The sequence below is a fragment of the Heloderma suspectum genome, chromosome 5 (genome assembly GCF_057233095.1).
Source record: "Heloderma suspectum isolate Gila_16-S chromosome 5, 16-S_ref, whole genome shotgun sequence".
Lineage (NCBI taxonomy): Eukaryota > Metazoa > Chordata > Lepidosauria > Squamata > Helodermatidae > Heloderma > Heloderma suspectum.
In genome coordinates this window covers 176,098,309-176,115,309 of record NC_139462.1, presented here as the reverse complement: position 1 = coordinate 176,115,309, position 17,001 = coordinate 176,098,309, and the positions used below count along the sequence as shown (strand labels likewise).

The following is a 17,001-nucleotide window of genomic DNA, read 5'->3' as shown; positions in this document are numbered from 1 at the left end:
TCCTAAACATCTTCTACTTTTCCACAGGTTTCTCATGGAACAGTCTTCTTTTCATGGTCCTGTTTTTCATTTTACTATATTTTTTATTGAGAAGTTACATTTCATACACTGGCAATTCAAGTGCTATGTTCTGCAGTTGTGAAAACCAAACTTTCCTACAAAGTACATTATTCCTCAATTCAAGCTGGCTGTTTGAAGGATAACCATTTAAGAATGCAAGACTAATACTTTATTTGAAGGAAAACATACATCCCATACGCAGCAATGTTTCTTGGACAGACTGACACAACCTGGTCCTCCAGAACTCATAATGGGGCAGCATGGTACATGGCAGGAGTGGGAACATGTGACCCTCCAGATGTTAGTTGACTGCAACTCCCATCAGCTCTGGGAGCTATTGGAATTAGAGTTGCAGTCTAACATCTAGAGGACCACAGATTCCCCATCCCTGTTGTATGGTTTGGGGATGAGAAGGAAATAGTGAGACAAAACGCAGCCATGTTTATTTAATTTTTGTTGTTGAATTGTAACCCACCAAATGGTGCTCATATTCATATGCATCTTGCAGTGTGGCATGTCTCTGTTCAGGGCTCCAGTCATGCTGTCTTCCAAGATACTTGACTCCTGGTTTGACATTTTTTCCCTTCTTCAATAGTCAGCCAGCATTCTGTGAACACTATGTATGCCCAGTCCTCATTTAGCTGTTTCTGGGGGTTCTCACCTTTAGGGGTTTTCCCCCTAAAGCTTTATTGTACATTTACAAACCCCAATCTGCTGATAACTCCTTCTAAATGGATAGTGCCATGTACCATTTCGCCTTCATAAGGGCCAGCTCTCAGAGAATAGTCTATTAACATAGTATCATAAGTTAGAATCGATGGACAAAGTATATATGATATGCCTAAGCCTATTGGCTAAAATGCATTATAACTAAACCCTGGCCTAGCAACAGTGCAAACATCAGCAGAAGTTCTAATAACTGTGGGGCATGAAAGTTTTCTATACAGTTTCTTCCATATCACTGTAGCAAAGGATCATCTACATAAGTCATTAGCGCTGATAAAATGCTTCCACTGATGAGGATTCTTATACAAGGAAGCTGATTCACAATCAGCATTTCAGAATATTAATAGTTTTATTGCTCTGTGCCAGGTGGAGTAATAATTATCTTCATTTACTCCTCTGGAGGTGTATATACAGTCAATAATAAATACTACTAGGCTTCTAGCCTTTACTATAATATGTAGGCTTTCCCCACAGAGGGAGTTTTTGAAATGGGAACACTTTCAAACAATCTCATACATGACTTCTGGGGCAGTTCATACTTACAGGTAGCAACAGCACTTACAGGTAGACAAGCATATCCGGCCCTCAGGGTTATACATGTCACATCACTATTCACCATGGGGCCTGCTTACTGCTGCCTGTCAGTTTCAAAGAGGATAGGAAAACAGCATAGAGTCCAATTTCTGCCATGAAGTGTGTATGTAGTCTGATAGGATCTGAGGTATGTAGTCTCTGGTACTTTGCGATGTCATTGCCTCATACAAGGCCTAGCCCCATTTGGATCATGTTGAAAGGCCAGAAGGTTTGGAAGCCAACCTAAAATGAACCAACTTTCCTTCATAACCCACAGAATCTGGAGTTCTTTTGGATTATTTTCTTGTACCAATTAATTTTAGGTTCTTTATAAATAAATATTATGGTCAGTTCACCGGCATCTCTAGTTAAGACTGAAGGCAAAAGGAGAAGGGGACGGCAGAGGATGAGATGGCTGGATAGCATCACCGATGCAATGAATATGGACTTGAGCAGGCTCCGGGAGAGAGAGCAGGACACGAAGGCCTGGCGTGCTATGGTCCATGGGGTCACCAAGAGTCGGACACAACTTAACGACTGAACAACAAAACTACTTATCAGTGATGTAGGGTGGCAAATTTTTCCATATCATTCATTAGTAACAATGAATGGATGCCAATTGCAAATACATTATTATGGCAAGCTTGGCAGTTTCATAGTTGTAATTAATGTTGCAACTAAAAAGTATATTACAGAATACATATATGTTATTGAAATACATATATGTCTCAGTGTTAAATGAAACTAATAAGTACGAACTGAAGGTGCCCCAACAATCTTAGTGGAAGAAAATTGAACAGTGTTGAAATAGATGAGTGGTTTTCAGCATATTTCTACTCAAAAGTAAGTTCCATGGCATTGAATGCAGCTTACTCTCAAGTTACTTGGTATAAGATTGCATCCTTAGTGTGTCAATAGTTTTCAATTCCTTTGATTCGACTTCTTGAATTAAAAAAAAAAATGTAAGGGAAGTACATGCTACTGTTTTAAATCTTTTACAAGTATTCTAATAAATTCTACATAATTTAACATTTAAATCACATTAAGTGTTCTTTAGTTTTTCCCCTCAAATATTTGCCTGATGATGCAATAGTTATTCTGGTGATTGACTTAGAAGAGACTCTATAATTTTACGGTTGGAGAAAAGTGCAATGCAAGATTTTACAAAACCAGACTTTCTGTTCAAACCTATCCCTAGAATATTGCCTACTGGAAGAATGAGAACTTAATCTTAAGTTAAAGTGCAAAATAAATATTTGTAATTTTTTAAAAAATATATACCCGTCTACAAACTTTGACGTGAACACAGTATTTCAGTGCCACCTGTTGGCCACCAAAAGCAACTGCAACACATGGATTTCAACAACAATGAAAAGCATCGACAATAAATTGTTGAACAAAAGTAAATCTCAAAAGTCTTAGAAATGCATACTGTCACTGTGTTCAGTTACAAGTTAAATAGATTGCTTGGTTTTAAATACTCTAAGGGAGCAATCCTATGCAGATAGACAGCCGTCTCCGAACTCAGAGGCGACTGCCTATCCAATGCACGGCGGGAGGAACGTGGAAGGGATCCTCTCCTCTGCATTCCAGCCGCCCTGCATTTGCGGCTAGATGGCCGATTTCAGCTGTCTGGCTGCAGGACATCGGAGCGGGGATGGGGAGGCCGGACGACATATAGGAAGTGTCGTACCAGCACTTACGAACTCCCTGCCCCGCTCCTGGGAATGCCCTCTTCCCCCCACTCCATGCTGCTCTTATGAGCATGGGGACGATCTGCGCTGCCTACAAGGTGGCAGGGGTGGGAAGGTCGTTCTCCAGGAACTGAACTTGGAGCGTGGGCTCCGACGTCATTTCCTGGAAACCAACCAATCCTATGGCCGTCTAGCCACTGTCTAGCAGCCATAGGATTGCGCCCTGAACTCCAGTAGCAGGTTACCAGTGAAGACCAATCAAAATGAAATGTGCTTGTTCATAAATTCCAAGATTAGAAATTAATATTAAATTGTTAGCCTGAATGATCTGTAGTTGTATGGTCATAACTAATCATTTTAGAACATGTTGCCTGAATGGAGAGAGTCCAGGAAAAACAGACTGGATTGAGTTTTGTATAAGTTATTTCTAAAACAAAAACCATTAAGGTAGAATAGAAACTTATTTTCCCCACTCAGAACTACTATAAATATCCACCTTACAAAGCGCTACCGGAATCACATCCTGAAATTGCAAATCCACCTGAAAAGCTCAGTTACAAACTGAGTAAGCCAGGCAGTGATAATGTTTTCAGATACGTATTTGAGAAGATGGAAGTAACTGGATCTTTAAAAACAGTAGCTGATATGGCAGATATAAGGACTAACACCTCAATTTTATACATAATTATGCCTGCTTAAACTTAAGGCAAATGGCACTGTCAAAATAAGGTTTTGTCTAGGTAAAACAGCTTGGCATGGTGCAACTTTGTACAAAAGGGAAGATCAACAATAGAAATGGAACAAGCTTGATTTCAGCAAATCTGCCCTGTGACACAGACCACTCTTCAGGGGGGAAAAGAGCAGTACGCAACAAAGTCTTCTTGCTCTAAATACAGGGCCGAGTAATTCACATTTTGCATATTGCCATGGAGAATCCAAGAGTACAAGAACCAGTGATAGTTTCCAAGTATTTGCTAGATTCGGAATAAACACTCACACATCTTCATACTTGTGGACTGCCACTATTTTCGATCTCACACTTGAAAAATTACTCTGATTCTTTAAATATTATTAAATATTTGTCTTCTCATGCAAACACATCTGTTTTCTCTTAAACTACTGAAGCAGTCCTTGTGTCTTCTGCCTAAATACTGCCACAACATTTTTCAAGATCAGCAAAGTTTATCAAACAAGTGTCAGCATCTAACAAGTTCCTTGTTCGTTGTTGGTGCCGACACTTTTTCGCCACACATAAACTGTTCCTGAAATAAGAAAAAAAAATACATTCATATATTTCTACCAACCCCATCAATCAGAAGAATGAGCTTTGTGATGAAATCCTGCTGCTCCCAAAATTATTACATTTATTTATTAATGTAAGACTGGCTCTAATAAGATGTAAACATCTGTTTAATATGTAAATATTACTATAATACAGAAACAACTGCCAGAAAAGGCTGTGTTTCTCTTTAATCTCTTTAAAATCTTTGCCAACCACAACCTCTCCCCATTACAACAGAACAGCCTCTGACCAAAGTGGAAGTTTTGAAAAATCTGAGTGTGTGGTTGCATACAACACACTTAGGGCACAATCCTATGGGGATAGCTGGCTGCCTCCAAACTCGGAGGTGGCCAACTATCTAATGCAGACTGGGCAGAGTGCGGAGGGGATATTCTCCTCCATGCTCTGACCACCTTGCATTGGCAGCTAGATGGCCAATCTTGGCTGTCTAGCTAGGGTGCATTGGGGGCGAGGTCGGATGGCGCATAGGAAGTATCGCAACTGTGTTTCAGAAGTCCCCCCGCCCCAGGAATGCCCCCTTTTCTGCTGCCACACGTTGCTCTTATGAGTGCAGAGCCAAGGATGAACCATGCTGCCTATGAGGGGCAGGGGAGGGGGCAGGGAGTCAGGTTTCTGGGAACTGAAAAATCCTGTGGCCATCTAGATGCTCTCTAGTGGCGACAGGATGGCACCGTTATTGGGATTAAGTCTCACTGAACTCCATGAGACTGACTTCCACATAAGCATGCACAGGGTTGGATATAAAGAACATCTTAATTTCAGGAGAAGTACAACATTAGTTCAGCCTTGCAGATTAAAAATGCATCCCTCTTTCCCTGTTATTGTACCCATCTGCTGAACATCAAGTGGGCTAGGGCAAGAACAAAGCGAGGAGGGGGTAAACTGCCTGCCACTGGTTCTACCAATAATACCAGCTGCTTTTTTCAACCTCTGTTGCTTGCATTAAAATGGTGGCTGTTGTCATAACACATCACAACAAGCCCCATTTCAATACTGTCAGGTGAATGGTCGGTAAAATACACCAGTGGAGAAAATATTGATGGCGGTAATAACTGAAGCAGTCATATATCCACTTTGTACTTCAGGGTTGGACTACAGTGGGCGTTTAGATAACCTGCTGTCTAATTATTTGACATTTATGCAAGAACTCACTTATCTTAAAGTAATCCTGTTCCAGGTATTATACATGTCTTTCTTCCACTGAAATGAGCTTGTTGGTATTTGGAAATAAGAAGAATTTTCAGAGGCCAAGTCCATATGTTGGCCACCTTCTACTCAACCTATATTGCCATAGGCAATGATACATACTTTTATTAACAGACTTCAGTGCAGTTCTAGCATGTTGACTTAGAATTAAGTCCCACCAAGTTCAATCAGACCTGCTTCAATGGAACCTAAGTAAGTATGCTTAGGATGTACATTGAGACTTTCATCCATGTAAAGACTTTCCAAAGCTTAAATATGGCCATCCATAAATTGCTTTGGAGAGATCCACTTCATTTGACAATGCAGCCTTCTTCTGGGAGGAAAAAAAAGAATATAAACCATGTACCCCTGTACAAAAATATCAAATTCTACAGAGAAGCTGTGTTACTCTGTAACAGCAAGAAGAGGGCTATGGAATTTTAGGGACGAAGTTATGTTATGTGTTTTTGAAAGCAAACATTTTCAGCAAATGCTCAGAAGGTAAGGTGAGATGTGTGCTAAGATACAATAGAGAATAAGCCATATTAGAGCGAAAACTAAAGACAATGGGTTGGATTCAGATTAAGTTACTCACCCTTGGGTCCCATTGAAATCAATGTGAAAAGTTAGTCATGGCTAACTTATGTCCCATGGATTTCAATGGGAACTAAATGGGAAGGAAGACCACTTCCTAAAAGGTACAGCATGAAACATGAATTGAATACATAAACTGTACATTTGCTGTAGCATCACATTATTAAAAACTTCTAGAGCACCACAAGAGATGCAGTAAATTCTGGTAATACTTTACAATGCGTACAAGTGTGCAAAAGGAAAAAAATAAGCCACTTTCCCTAGAACATAGCTCAAGGCAAGCACCACACCTGCTCCTGCCCACTCCTCACCTTGTCATAGATGACTTTTACTATGAGCGAACAGCTTGGACAAGTGGCCACGTCTTCACCATTTTCCAGATCTTCCTGCAATGTAAGACAAGAGCTATCATCCTCTGGACAAGGCAAAGCCATACCTAGCCATGGAATCTGTGAGGAAAATGAGACCAAATCTAAACCTCCTTCACCAATCGCTCTTGAAGGAGCTGAGCACTTCCTGGTCTTTTATGGAGTATCGTTAATTTCAACCCTCCTGTCAATGCTTGGACCCAAGAGACAGAGAAGTGGGTATGCATAGAAGAGCAAGTGCGTATATTGTACTATTTTCTGTGCCAGGCAAAAATGTTCGCATTTACTCCAGCATTTTAATTTGTTGTAATTTTACTTGTTTTATTATTATATTTGTTCTACGATACAACTGTTGTACACCACTGTGAAATCTTAAGTAGGGTAAAGAATGGAACATAAATGTTTTTTAAAAAATAAAACAGGGATGGGATAAAACAGGAGTACCAACCTCGGAGGAAACAGCCTACAACTAAAGTTACCACCAGATTCAAATGTTTTTGCTAAGGACTGTGTGTGCAGTTCAGAGGTACTCCTGAATCCAGCATTACTCCAGGTTAGCAGATGTCATCCATAGTGTTTTCTTTTCTTTTAGTTTCACCCAATGTGTCAGCTGTGCCATCTCCTGGAGAAGAAGGATCTTGCCACTACTACACATATATACTGGTATCCTCCAGTTTAGATTATCATAACATGATCTACATGGGGCTGTCCTCAAATACAGTTCAAACACTTTAATTGTCCAAAATGCAGATGCTGTTTATTATCTGTTGCTTGCCTCATGGCCTGAATTATTTATTTGGTTTATATCCCATTCTACCCCATGGGTTCAAAGCTGTTTACAAAAGTTTTTCTAAATGTTAATAGTCCTGTCCCTTGGGTCTCATAATCTAATTATGCCAGTGCTGAGATAGCAAGCCGGTTCACATGACACACTGTGGTTCACCATGGGTTATTTAAGCCACAGTGAGTTGCAGTGCGTGCTGGGCACAATTTGAATATGCAAGCCCAAATTTTTGTTTGTTTTCTGCTATTTGTGTGTTGGTGGTTGTGTGTTGGGGGAAAGAAGAATTTGACTTTAAGTGGCATTTTTATTGTATTGTGATTGTGTTGTTTTCATGACAATTCTGTATGAAATGTTATAGCTTTGTGCATCTTAACTGGGAGGAAATACAGAACAAATGTATTAGATAAACAAAAACAATGAAGAAAGTTTCCTGTACCATTGACAATTGTGCAGAAAAAGGAATTTCAGCCAGTACCACTTCTCTCCTTCCCCAAAAATAAGTATCAAAAGGTTCACATAAAAACGTAAGAACAGAAGACCATGGTAGATCAGACCAAAAGCCTATCTAGTCCAGCATTCTGTTTGCACAGTGGCCTACCAGATGCCTATGGGAAGCCCACAAGCATGACATGAGTGCAATAGCGCCTTCCTGCTTGTGTTCCCTAACAACTAGTATTATTCAGAGACAAACTGTCTCTGATCCTGTAGGTCGGAGTGTTGAACTTTTTTTAGCCCAAAGGCCAAATTCCATTTTGGAGAAGCTCTCAGGGGCAACATTCCAGCAGTGAGCAGGGCCTAAGGCAAAGCGGGGAGGCAAAAAGGTTGATGCCAAAATACCAGCATATTTTACCTTAACACTCTTATTGCCAGTAATGAAAACCTTAGGAGAAGCATACCGTCCTTTTAGAATGGGGGAAAAACTGCACAACAACTGGTAAACCACCAAATGATCAGTGAGTGGTGGCAAAATGCTACAGGGCATGGCCATCTGGGGAACCCTGGAGGGCCAGACTGGGACCCCAGGAGGGCCATATATGGCCCCTGGGCCTGAGGTTCTCCACCCTTGCTGTAGGTAATATATAGCCATCATGACTGGTAGCCACTGGTAGCCTTCTCCTCCATTAATTCATCTAATCCCATTTTAAAGTCGTTCCTGTTGGTGGCCTGTACTACTCTTGTGCTGGCAAATTCCATAGTTTGCTTATGCGCTGTGAGAAGTACTGCCCTTTCTTGTATACGTATCAAAGGCTCTGCGGCACATGGGCCACGGAGACCGGGGAGATGTCTGACAAGGGTCGGATGACTGCAGCCATGCCCCGAGTCTCCTAGATTACTACAAATAGAGGCGCAATCCTGCGTAGGCTTACTCAGAAGTCCCACCGAGTCTAACAAGATTTACTCCCAGGTAAGGGTGCGTAGCCCCTTCATGGATCACTGCCTTGTTGTGGCGAAGGGGCTTGCGTAACTCAGTGAAGCCATAACCTATGCCATGCAGGGCCACCCAGGACGGACAGGTCATGGCAGAGAGTTCTGACAAAATGTGGTCCACTGGAGAAGGAAATGGCAACCCATTCCAGTATTCTTGCCAAGAAAACCCCATGGAACGTATCACAAGGCTGAAAGATATGACGCTGGAAGATGAGCCCCTCAGGTCGGAAGGTGTCCAATATACTACTGGGGAAGAGCAGAGGGTATTTCCAAGTAGCACCAGAAACAGTGAAGCGGCTGGGCCAAAGCCGAAAGGACACTCAGCTGTGGATGTGTCTGGTGGTGAAAAGAAAGTCCGATGCTGTAAAGAACAATATTGTTTAGGAACCTGGAATGTCAGATCAATGAATCAAGATAAGCTGGAGGTGGTCAAACATGAGATGGCAAGATTGAACATCAACATCTTGGGAATCAGCGAACTAAAATGGACAAGTATGGGCAAATTTAATTCAGGTGACCATCATATCTACTACTGTGGGCAAGAATCCCTTAGAAGAAATGGAGTAGCACTCATAGTCAGCAAAAGCGTGGGAAAAGCCGTACTGGGGTACAATCTCAAAAACGATAGAATGATCTCAGTACGAATCCAAGGCAAACCATTCAACATCACAGTAATTCAAGTCTATGCCCCAACCACTGAGGCCGAAGAAGCTGAGGTTGATCGGTTCTATGAAGACCTACAACACCTTCTAGAACTAACACCAAAAAAAGATGTCCTTTTCATCATAGGGGATTGGAATGCTAAAGTAGGAGGTCAAGAAATCACCGGGATAACAGGCAAGCATGGCCTTGGTTTACAAAATGAAGCAGGACAAAGGCTAATAGAGTTTTGCCAAGAGAACACGCTGATCATAGCAAACACTCTTTTCCAACAGCACAAGAGGCAACTCTACACATGGACATCACCAGATGGTCAATATCGAAATCAGATTGATTATGTCCTTTGCAGCCAAAGATGGAGAAGCTCCATACAGTCAGTAAAAACAAGACCTGGAGCTGACTGTGGCTCAGATCGTGAGCTGTTTCTTGCAAAATTTCGGCTGAAATTTAAGAACGTAGGGAAAACCACTAAACCATTCAGGTATGACCTAAATCATATCCCTTATGAATATACAGTGGAGGTGAGGAATAGGTTTAAGGGATTAGACTTGATAGACAGAGTGCCTGAGGAACTATGGACAGAGGCCCGTAACATTGTTCAGGAGGCAGCAACAAAATCCATCCCAAAGAAAAAGAAATGCAAGGAAGCCAAGTGGCTGTCTGGTGAGGCTTTACAAGTAGCTGAAGAAAGAAGGGAAGCGAAAAGCAAGGGAGAAAGGGGAAGATATATCCAACTGAATGCAGAGTTCCAGAGAATGGCAAGGAGAGACAAGAAGGCCTTCTTAAATGAACAATGCAAAGAAATCGAGGAAAACAACAGAATGGGAAAGACTAGAGATCTTTTCAAGAAAATCGGAGATCTCAAGAGAACGTTTTGTGCAAAGACGGGCATGATAAAGGACAAAGAAGGCAGGGACCGAACAGAAGCAGATGAGATTAAGAAGAGGTGAAAAGAATACACAGAAGAACTATACAGGAAAGATCTGAATGTCCCTGATAGCCATGATAGTGCGGTCACTGAACTTGAGCGGGACATCCTCGAGAGTGAAGTCAAGCGGGCCTTAGGAAGCATGACTAACAACAAAGCTAGCAGAGATGACAGTCTTCCAGCTGAGCTATTTAAAATCCTAAAAGATGATGCTGTTAAAAGTGCTGCACTCAATATGCCAACAAATTTGCAACACTCAACAGTGGCCACGAAACTGGAAAAGGTCAGTTTACATTCCAATTCCAAAGGGGGGCAATGCCAAAGAGTGTTCAAACTACCGTACAATTGCACCCATTTCACATGCCAGCAAGGTTATGCTCAAAATCCTACAAGCTAGGCTTCAGCAGCATGTGAACCGAGAACTAGCGGAAGTACAAGCTGGGTTTCGAAGAGGCAGAGGAACTAGAGATCAAATTGCCAACATTCGCTGCATCATGGAGAAAGCAAGAGAATTCCAGAAAAACGTCTATTTCTGATTCATGGACTACGCTAAAGCCTTTGATTGTGCAGATCACAACAAACTGTGGCAAATTCTGAAAGAGATGGGAGTACCAGACCACCTTACCTGTCTCCTGAGAAACCTGTATGAGGGTCAAGAAGCAACAGTAAGAATCGGACATGGAACAACCAACTGGTTCCAAATTGGGAAAGGAGTACAACAAGGCTGCATATTGTCGCCCTGCTTATTTAACTTATATGCAGAGTACATCATGAGAAACACTGGGTTGGATGAATCGCAGGTCGGAATTAAGATTGCTGGGAGAACTATCAACAACCTCAGATACGCAGACGATACCACCCTAATGGCAGAAAGCGAAGAGGATCTATAGAGCCTCTTGTTGAGGATGAAAGTGGAAAGTGCAAAAGCTGGTTTGAAACTCAACATTAAAAATACTAAGATCATGGCATCTGGCCCCATCACTTCGTGGCATATGGAAGGGGAAGAAATGGAAGCAGTGACAGATTGTATTTTCTTGGGCTCCAAGATCACCGCAGACGGTGACTGTAGCCATGAAATTAAAAGACACTTGCTCCTTGGGAGGAAAGCTATGGCCAGCCTAGACAGTAAGAAGCAGAGACATCACCTTGCCGACAAAGGTCCACATCATCAAAGCTATGGTTTTCCCAGTAGCAACGTATGGTTGTGAGAGCTGGACTATAAGGAAGGCTGAGCGCCGAAGAATTGATGCTTTCAAACTGTGGTGCTGGAGAAGACTCTTACGAGTCCCCTGGACTGCAAGGAGGTCAGATCAGTCCATCCTAAAGGAAATCAACCCTGACTGCTCATTGGAAGGACAGATACTGAAGCTCAAATATTTTGGCCACCTACTGCGAAGAGAAAACTCCCTGGAAAAGGCCCTGATGCTGGGAAAGACTGAAGGCAAAAGGAGAAGGGGACGGCAGAGGATGAGATGGCTAGGTAGCATCACCGATGCAATGAATATGAACTTGAGCACACTCCGGGAGAGAGCGCAGGACAGGAAGGCCTGGCGTGCTACGGTCCATGGGGTCACGAACAGTCGGACACGACTGAACGACTGAACAACAAGGGTGCGTAGCACGGCAGCCTCGCTCCTCCATTTCGGCCCACGAGTCAGAAAGGACCGGCCGACCCGCCCCCCTCCCGCTTACCCGCGTGATGAGGAAGCGGTCCCCACACGGGCACGGATAGCTGTAGGTCTCCGTTTCCTCATCGTACTCGAAGTCCTCGATCTCCACCTCATCGTGGAAAACGGACATGCCGCAGCCCGAGTCTCGGTCTCCCTCACGAACAGCAAACTCTTGCTAGCACACCGTGTTAAACCGCCGAGCGTCAGTTTAATTAATTTAAAAAAAAAACAACAACACATGCCACCATCTTTGTTCCGGATTGACGCCACGCACGACCTCCACGCCAATCAGCTTTCAGGGGAAACGTAACGCATGACGTTAACATCCTCCTCGTGCCGTCTCACAGCCAATGAGCGAGAGGGGGGAACGCCATAGAGTTAGGTGTCCATGTAAAAAACACGCACCCTGTAATGGCTGCCTATGCGTCCGAAGCGCCGTATAGTCTTTTACCAACCTCTATGATAATCATGCTGTGGGTGGGCTACGCGGGCTGTGCGGGTAAAGGGAAGCTTAGGCTCACTCCTTCAGTTCTACGTCACGCGCCGAGAAAGAAACCAATGAGAATCTAGGTATGAGGGGTTTCTTCGCCCCGTTGCTCAACCTCAGGGAAAAAAAAAAAAAAAGACGCATGCGCGCTCGTTAACATAAGCGTGGCTTCAGCACGGGCCTATGTCAACAAGTGCGCATGAGTGTCTCCTAAGCTTTTTAAAACTCATATAGAGATAGGACAATGTAGAACGGCACATAGTTTGGTTTTCCGGTAAAAACCGGAAGCTTTCAGTTTTGACTCAGCCGAGATAAGGAGCGATACATCTTATTCGTATAAATCTCTGAACGTAGAAGTGACGTCGCTCCCGCCCTTGGACTTTCTAGGGTTAAACCCTCTATAGTTTTGCGTTGGAAGTTGGCGCGGAAACTCACGATAGACCGGAAGTGTCGAAATGAGGGCCGGGGCGGTGCGCGTGACTCTTAGCGGCCGTTTCCGCTGCCTTTCGCGAGATGTCGGTGTGTTTTGCCGGCAGCGCCGGGGAGGAAGGAGCGGGGCCGATGCCGGCTGCTCGTGACTGAGCTGAGGTAGGCCTGGCGACCTCGCCGGAGGAGCCGCCGCCGGGGTGGCTGCCGGTCAGCCTGCGGGACAAATAAATGCCCCCTCTGCTCTTGGGCCCCGAGGGGCTGGCGTGTGCGCGCATCCAGGGGGAAGGCTGCAGCGGCCGGCCCTGAAAGAAAAGGGAGATCCGCGGAAGGAACGGCTGGTCTCTGCCACCGAAAGGCGGCAACCCTCTCGGGCCTGTTGGCGCAGGAGTGGCCCCTTCCAGAGGGACTTCGCTGGCTTTGCTTCCGCATAAGCACGGCTCGGATTGCTCTTGGGCCAGCGCCGCCTCTTCTCCGCCTTACAATGACATGAAGCGCGCCGTGCTGGGTCAGGCCAAGGCCTATTTGGTGCGCGGCTTTCTCCCCCTTCCTCCATTTTGTGATGGCGCCCCCTCCCTGGAATGACCTCCCTTCTGCAAGTGGCCAGACACAGACGATAATGGGCTTTCAGCAATTAACAACGTACTCGTTTACCCTGGCTTTTCCCAACCGCTGTTTAAATGTTGTCGTTCAGTCGTGTCCGACTCTTCATGACCCCATGGACCGTAGCACGCCAGGCCTTCCTGTCCTGCGCACTCTCCCGGAGTGTGCTCAAGTCCATACGCTTTTAGAATTCTTTGTTTTATAATTCGTTGTAAACTGTTTTGGGATTTTTAAAATAGGAAGCAGTATATAAATCTTTAAGAATAAAATTTGTCCTCGCAACAACCTTGTGAGCTGGGTTAGATTGAGAGTAGCTGGTACAAGGTCACCCAGTGGGCTTTGTAGCTGAGTGGAGGATTTGAACCCAGTTCTCTTTGCTCCTGGTCTGACGCTAACTGCTACAACAAAATTTGCTCTCCACCTAGTCTGACATTTTGCTTTCCACACTAGTTGACCAGAGCATGAAGGCAGTTGCCATCTCCTACTGGTGCCCCGTCCCCAAACTGGTATTCAGTGGCACAACACATTATTTTCTCCCTCATTCTTGGCTTGCCGTTGTTCACTCGTTAAGTCGTGCCTGACTCTTCGTGACCCCATGGACCATAGCATGCCAGTCTTTCCTGTCCTCCGCTCTCTCCCGGAGTGTGCTCAAGTTCATCATTCTTGGCTACACATAGCCAAGAATGAGGGAGTCCTGTCTCTCTTCTCTGGTACTGCCTAATGTTGATGTTCTTATAAGTTACTCTGGAGTTCTTCAACCATACACCATTCATTGTTCATAAAGCACTTTGTGACTTTTATTGTGTTCACTCTTGCAATAACCTTGTGAGGTAGGCCAATGCTGGATGAAGAGAACTTCTCACTTTTTATCACACTAAAACTTGGAAGTACTCAATGAAAGTGGTTGGTAGTATGTTCAGGACAGACAAGAGGAAGTGCTTTGCCCCACACAATTCCATAATGAATGTATGGCACTCATTACCATAAGATGGTGACTAGCTTTAGATGGCTTTACAAATAAGAGTCACAGAGGATAGGTCTGCCAATGATTCCCTGCTAAAATAGTTGAGGCGGTATATCTCTCAGTATCAGATGCTGGGGACAAACATCAGGGGAGAGCTGTTACCTTCATGCCCCACTTCCCAGTAGCTTCTCTCTGGAAATAGAATGCTAGACCTATAGAATGTTTGCATTTCACAGATGGAGAATGGAGAACCAAAGTTGAAAGTGTGATTTGCCCACAGCCTTCATAATGGCAGAGGCAGAACTGAACACAATTCCTAATTCTCAAGGCCAAAGGTGGGAAACCTGTTTTCTTCCCTCTGGAGAAATTGTCAGGGGCTGCATGCCAATCATGGGTGGGGCCTGAGCTAACCCACATACTCTCTTTCTCCCACACACCTTTATATATCCATGCCACACTCTTTCCCCCTTCTCTGTTTCTCCTCTTCTTCAGCCCTGCATCCCACCTGACAGAACTAAGGCGGGGGGGGGGGGGCTTCCATTGACACCAACAGAAGCTTTCTTAAAAGCCTAATTGTCATGTGGAGGGAGATTTTTAGAGGGGGGTGTTTGCAGCTGAGGAGGGTTAACCTTTTCTTCTTCAGCTGTGCCCCTCCCCCCTCAATTCATCCCCCCAAGCAGCAATTTGGCTTTTAAAAAAGCTTCTATTGGCACTAATGGAAGCTGTTCTTTAAAAAATAAAAATAAAAAAGACCGATAGGTACATGGGAAGATAGGGCTGAGGAGAAGATTCCTTGGGCTGGATTGGGAGGGCCAGTGAGCCAGAGTTTCCCACCCCTGCTCTAAGCAAATGGAGCCACCACTGGCCCTTAAGGGGTTACATATTGGATATGTGAACTCAAAGTAGGTTGTACTCATGTTCAGCCTAGTGGCAGATCATTTTCAGTGGTTTCTCAAGCATAGCTGCTAATGAGCTGTTTCCTCCTCACTTTGTTTCCCCAAATTGTCAGGTAAGTTCAAACACAAGAGAACATAAGAGCCATGCTGGATCTGACCAAGGGTTCATTTAGTCCAGCATTCTGTTCACATGGCCACGAACCAGCTGTTGACCAGGAACCCACAAGCAGGACACGACCGCAACAGAGCCCTCCCACCCATGTTCCACAGCAACTGGTGTACATAGGCTCACTGCCTCTGGTACTGGAGGTAGCACATAGCCATCAGAACTAGTAGCCATTGGTAAACCTCCCCTTCCAGGAATTTGTCCAACCCCCTTTTAAAGCTATCAAAATTGGTGGCCATCACTACATCCTGTGGCAGCGAATTCCATAGCTTAACTATGTGCTGTGTGAAGAAGTACTTCCTTTTATCTGTCCTGAATCTTCCACCAATCAGCTTCATGGGGTGACTCTGGGTTCTAGTATTTTGAGAGGTATTTTGTGTCTCCCTATCCACATTCTCTATACCATACATAATTTTGTAGACCTTTATCATGTCTCCCCTTACCCTCCTTTTTTTCCAAGCTAAACAATCCCAGTTGTTGTAACCTCTCATAGGGGAGATGCTCCAGCCCCTTGATCATTTTAGTTGCCCTTTTCTGCACTTTTTCCATCTCTACAATATATTTTTTTAGGTGTGGTGACCAGAACTGTACACAGTATACTAAGTGTGGTTGCACCATAGATTTGTATAAGGGCAGTATGATATTTGCAGTTTTATTCTCAATTCCTTTTCTAATTATGCCTAACATGGCATTTGCCTTTTTATAGCAGCTGCACACTGGGTTGACATTTTCATTGAGCTGTCCACCACAACCCCAAGAGAAGCTTGAGTGCTGTTGCATCTGAAATAGGGTGAAATCCTATTATGTTTAGTGTTACTGTCTTGCTGTGGAATAAAACAGAACCTTTTAAAATAGCTTTGGTACAGGTTTCAGCCTGAACATTAAAGTCTAAGAAGAATACTTGTAAGAAAATACAGAATCAGTACATTAAAAAAGAACAATGAACAACTAACCTAGCTCTTCTCAGCTGTGCAGCTGTACTAGAAAAGACTTAACTGCGTCTGGAAAATGTTTAGGCTCTGGTTGTATCTTACGTTGACATCTAGTACATCTGCTTTTCAGTGTAGTTTTTTCCCATTGTTTAAAGGATATCTCTCAAGTGACTTCAGCTGGCAAACTCTTTTCTGTCACAGTTTTGACAGAAGCAAGTAGAGCTCTGCAAAGCTGAAAATGACATAGATGATAGTTGTCTCCAACCAAAAAGGAGTCCTTGAGATCTATTAATTTCTTGCTGTAATCCCATGGACATTTGCTTGTAGGACTAATGTCTGCGTAAACATACATAAAGTTGGGCTACATACATTATTGAATCAGAATATACTCTGAGGTGCCATATCACATTCCCATAGATGAGACAAATGTTCTTCTGTGTATGTCCCCATGGCACATTGTGTATTGCCCAGTGCAAATGTAATGCTAGCAATATCCTAACTATGGTTAGGAGCTTTGGAGCATGATTGGGGATTGTGAGCATCCTTCCCTTTTC

The 17,001-nt window shown here is 43.8% G+C and overlaps 2 protein-coding genes across 6 annotated transcripts in view; one reads left to right on the top strand and one right to left on the bottom strand.

Moving 5' to 3' along the window:
* Positions 1–73: 73 nt before the first annotated feature.
* Positions 74–12,263, bottom strand: DPH3 (diphthamide biosynthesis 3). The gene is made up of 3 exons (XM_084858437.1): positions 11,996–12,263; positions 6,447–6,521; positions 74–4,315 (listed from the first exon to the last, which is right to left on the bottom strand). Exons 1-3 carry the CDS (start codon positions 12,101–12,103, stop codon positions 4,250–4,252), a joined length of 249 nt encoding a protein of 82 aa, XP_084714563.1. The 5' UTR covers positions 12,104–12,263; the 3' UTR covers positions 74–4,249.
* Positions 12,264–12,924: 661 nt separating this feature from the next.
* Positions 12,925–17,001, top strand: part of OXNAD1 (oxidoreductase NAD binding domain containing 1) — a 29,871-nt gene continuing 25,794 nt past the window's right edge. For 3 of the 5 annotated variants that reach the window (XM_084858433.1, XM_084858431.1, XM_084858435.1), the window contains exon 1: positions 12,925–13,048. The gene's annotated coding sequence lies outside the window, so the exon portion shown is untranslated. Of the gene's footprint in view, positions 13,415–17,001 lie in introns of all 5 variants that reach the window. The other 2 variants (XM_084858434.1, XM_084858432.1) reach the window with 1 other exon arrangement.

Excerpts from the sequence above, each read along its gene's own strand:
- DPH3 (XM_084858437.1), bottom strand. The coding sequence starts at position 12,103 with ATGTCCGTTTTCCACGATGAGGTGGAGATCGAGGACTTCGAGTACGAT. Across the intron at positions 6,522-11,995 it reads ACCGCTTCCTCATCACGCGG|GAAGATCTGGAAAATGGTGA; the intron begins GTAAGCGGGAGG and ends CTTACATTGCAG. Across the intron at positions 4,316-6,446 it reads TAAAAGTCATCTATGACAAG|GAACAGTTTATGTGTGGCGA; the intron begins GTGAGGAGTGGG and ends TTCTTATTTCAG.